Source organism: Adiantum capillus-veneris, chromosome 18 (assembly GCF_014529385.1).
Source record: "Adiantum capillus-veneris isolate H3 chromosome 18, ASM1452938v2, whole genome shotgun sequence".
In the NCBI taxonomy this organism is placed as follows: Eukaryota; Viridiplantae; Streptophyta; class Polypodiopsida; order Polypodiales; family Pteridaceae; genus Adiantum; species Adiantum capillus-veneris.
In genome coordinates, this window is record NC_140948.1 from 11420897 (window position 1) to 11425062 (window position 4166).

The 4166-nt window shown below is 41.5% G+C and overlaps 1 protein-coding gene across 1 annotated transcript; it reads right to left on the reverse strand.

Annotated features, from left to right (window-relative positions):
* Positions 1-436: 436 nt before the first annotated feature.
* Positions 437-985, reverse strand: LOC147435232 (elicitor-responsive protein 3-like). The gene has a single exon (XM_086487925.1). It carries the CDS (start codon positions 983-985, stop codon positions 506-508), a length of 480 nt encoding a protein of 159 aa, XP_086344051.1. The 3' UTR covers positions 437-505.
* Positions 986-4166: the final 3181 nt, after the last annotated feature.

Consider the following 4166-nt stretch of genomic DNA (forward strand, 5'->3'; position numbering starts at 1 on the left):
CTTGACTTTTCCCCCTATTAGTTGTAATGATAGCCTTTTATATTGCATCTTCATCGCCTCTAGACCCGTGTGTGAACCTTCATGCATGCATGCTCTCTCTCTCTCTCTCTCTCTCTCTCTCTCTCTCTCTCTCTCTCTCTCTCTCTCTCTCTCTCTCTCTCTCTCTCTCTCTCTCTCATTCTCATGGTATAACATTTCTATCACCCAAGTGTGGTAGATTGGTTATACCATTTCCCTCTTGAATAACAGGTCTTGAGTTCCTCTCCTTAGTGAGTAGATCTTCAAGGTCTCTTGGGACATTTTCCTATAATATTAAAATTCTCTTCTCCTCCTCCTCCTCCTCCTCCTCTCTCTCTCTCTCTCTCTCTCTCTCTCTCTCTCTCACAAAACCTAATTTTTCTATATTACATAATTTACAATACAACATTCTCTTCTTCACCTTCTCCTTACCCTTTGGGTAGAAATGGCAATACATACTTGTAGAATGGGCATAATCTTTACACATTTATTGCCAGCCCCCTTCATTGTTTTCCCCACAAGGGCCATTATGAAGGCTACTAGAGTGCCCATTTTGATAGCCATGAGATGTCGGCGGTCGCTTTGGTTTTTCCACCTTGGGATCAAACTTCAGAGAGACCTCTAGTTGCCCATGTGTACACTCCGACGGCCGCACAAGATCATATAAAGTGGCCGGTACTTCGAGCTCTTCCACCACTTTGGCCCTGGCTTCACCTATTAAATCATCTGCGGTCCGCTTGTCCTCATCATAGACTTTGATAATCACGTCCGAAACTTCTTCATCTACTTCAGAAAAAAATTTATGCTTCGAGGCGGGCTTGGAGCCACCCGCTTCCAACGTTTTGCTTTTCTGATCCTGGGTTTTGTATGAAATGAATGCATAAGGATCATTATCTCCCAAGAACTCAACGTTTTTCAAGCCTTTTCCAGCGATTAAGAAGACTTCAACAATGCCTAACACGGCCATCAGGGTGGTTACAAAGGTATCGGACAAGAGAACGTAGAGGCGAAGAGGCTATGCGCGCGCGTCTCTTGGAAGATTTCAAGGTGATGCTCTCTATGTAATCCAACCTTCACTGCTCAGCGGAAATGGCCATAGAGAATACCCAACCTTGCCTTTTCTCTCTCTCTCTCTCTCTCTCTCTCTCTCTCTCTCTCTCTCTCTCTCTCTCTCTCTCTCTCTCTCTCTCTCTCTCTCTCTCTCTCTCTCTCTCTCTCTCTCTCGGTATGCCAAACCCCCTCAAATCAGCCCGCGGTGATGCGGACTGATTTTGGAGATTTCTAGGTCTGTCCAGTCGCGAGGTGTTGCACGTCTTGAGGACTGCATGTTGAGCTTGTGCAGTATTGCAGGCAAGGTGATACTCCCCCTTGGCACGATCAAGGCTTGCTGAGAAGGAAGAGTGGCCACAAACACAGAGTGATCAATACAGTGTAAAGAATACTGCATCACAGAAGCTGAGGAAAGAGTATGGAAGCAATATGGTAGGGAGGGGGGGGGGGGGAGAGAGAGAGAGAGAGAGAGAGAGAGAGAGAGAGAGAGAGAGAGAGAGCATTAGGGAAAATTTGGACTCACAAAGGGGCCTTATAAGGAGTTTGACTTCCTCTCTCATGTCCAAAACGGGCGTGTGGTAAATTTTTTGCAAATCAACTCTAAATTTGGCGGAGATTTGACAGTTATAAACTACTCTTCAAGCTCTTTCTATTGATATATAGCACGCCATGAGATTCCTCATATTTTGAAAGATTCTATTTTTTATTCTCTTGTGATGTGACAACTCCATCTATAATCTAGAAAATAAAAAATAAAATCTTTCAAAATATGAAGAATCTCATGGCGTGCTATATATCAATAGAAAGAGCTTGAAGAGTAGATTCTAACTGCCAAACTTTCCCCAAGGTTAAAGTTGATTTGCAAAAATTTTACCGCACGTCCATTTTGGACATGAGAGAGGAAGTCAAACTCCTTATAAGGCCCCTTTGTGAGTCCAAATTTTTCCTAATGGAGATGGAGAGAGAGAGAGAGAGAGAGAGAGAGAGAGAGAGAGAGAGAGAGAGAGAGAGAGAGAGAGAGAGAGAGTAAAGCAGCAAGCCCAACATCTATATATATTTTCACTTGGGGATTAAGATAGTGTAGAAGTATAAGCTATAGCAAGTAGCAACAAGGCGGCGATGATGTCAAGGTGGTAGCATGCATGGCCTGATCCTGCATCTGGACCATAAGGCATGTACTGAACACAATAGCCTCTACATCGAGCAGCACCACCACATCTACTAAGGTGTCCTCATTAAGACCTACATGAAGCCTAGCGTGAGGATGACGGCCACAACCTCCTCGCGCCTTTCTGTTCAGTGTTTTGGTGGTCAACAATTTCCTTTGCTCCTGCACTACTTAATTTTGTGACTATCTCATCTACACCTATTATATCTGCAACATCGCCTTCAATTGCATGTGCTCTACCTAGCTGGACACCTCCTTCTCGCGCCTTCCCGTGCATTGTTCTCTCATGATCGGACTAAGTAACAGCCATCAATTTCCTTTGCCCTCCCTCCTAGTACTCTGCGATTTGTGTATGTTTCCCTGCGTGCTTTGGCCCTTATCCTTCATTTTATGTACTGAACATGTCGAGGGCATATCCTTCATCATATGTATTGAACATCAACTATGGTGGCATATTCTAACTGGTGTGCTTTTCCCTTTTTTTAAAAGAAGATCAAGAGAGACTGCCTTGAGAGGGAATCTCCTTGCAAATCAATTTTTTTTGAAAAAACTAGAGCCAACAGGCTTAGTAGAATGATCAAAATAGCACTCATTTCATGTCTTGTATAAGCATCTATCTTGGCATCAAATCTCATGCATCAATTTCTAGGGATCGTTTTCCTCGTTTACAAAACAAAGGTATTCTCAAAATAGCTATAAATGTCTAATACATGTTCTCAATATAGATGAATAAATAATTCTTCACTTTTGTGCGCATTATTTTGAGGTTTTATATCAGAGTCCTTATGACCTCATATGTGGACATGTTATTGTTGAGATGATCATTCTTGCATCTCATGTACCTCAATATTACCAGCATTATTTTGTCACTATGGCCCTTTGTGGTGGAAATTGTGTGACTTATGTCATGGTAAATCTGACCACACTATGTTAATTATATGGTGACTTGCAATCTCGGCAAAAGTCCTTTACTTACAAAAGTTGGCTTGCTTGCTAGTTGTAGAAATGCACGATAATGTGCCAAAACACCTTTGATTTTGTGAGCTCTCTTTTTTTTTTTGGTAGGATGATCGAGAAATCTTGCTCGGTGTTTGGTAGAACTCGCTGATACTCGATCCTCATTCCTTTCTTTAGTAGTTATGTTAAAGGTGCTGCGATGAGAGCATAATCCTTGACAAATATCCTATACCATCCTGTGATTCCAAGAAATCCCCTTATTTCATTGACAGAAGTAGGTTGAGGCCATTCTACAATGTCCTTAACTTTATCTAGGTCGACTGAGATACCTTTGGAAGATATAATAAATCCAAGATAGCTGCCTTGGGAAGAACAAAAGGTACATTTACTCTTCTTAGCATAAAGCTGATGCTGTCGTAAGAGTTGTAATACTTTACGAACATGCTCTTCATGATCTGCCTTATCTTTAGAATAGATCAAGATGTCGTCGAAGAAAACCAAGACAAAATTATCTAGGTAAGGTCTAAAAATATCTTGTATTAGTCGATTGAAGCTTGCAGGAGCATTAATAAGACCAAAATACATTATTGTGAACTCATAATGTCCATATCTAGTATTGAAAGTTGTCTTTGAAATGTCTAATTCTTTGATCCTTATTTGATAATACCCAGAGTGAAGATAAATCTTTGTGAAGATCTTAGCCCTGTGTAGCCTATCCTGAAGCTCATCAATCCTAGGAATGGGGTACTTTTTCTTAATAGTAACTTGATTAAGCCCGCGGTAGTCTATGCAAAGTCGTCAAAAACCATCCTTCTTCTTTTGGAAAAGGACTAGAGCACCCCAAGGAGAAGTACTTTCTCTGATAAATCCTTGCTCAATAAGCTGCCTAAGTTGCTCTTTGAGTTCAATTGCTTCAGGGAGTGACATTTTATATGGTCTCTTTGAAACAGGTTCACAACCAGGGATAGTGTCA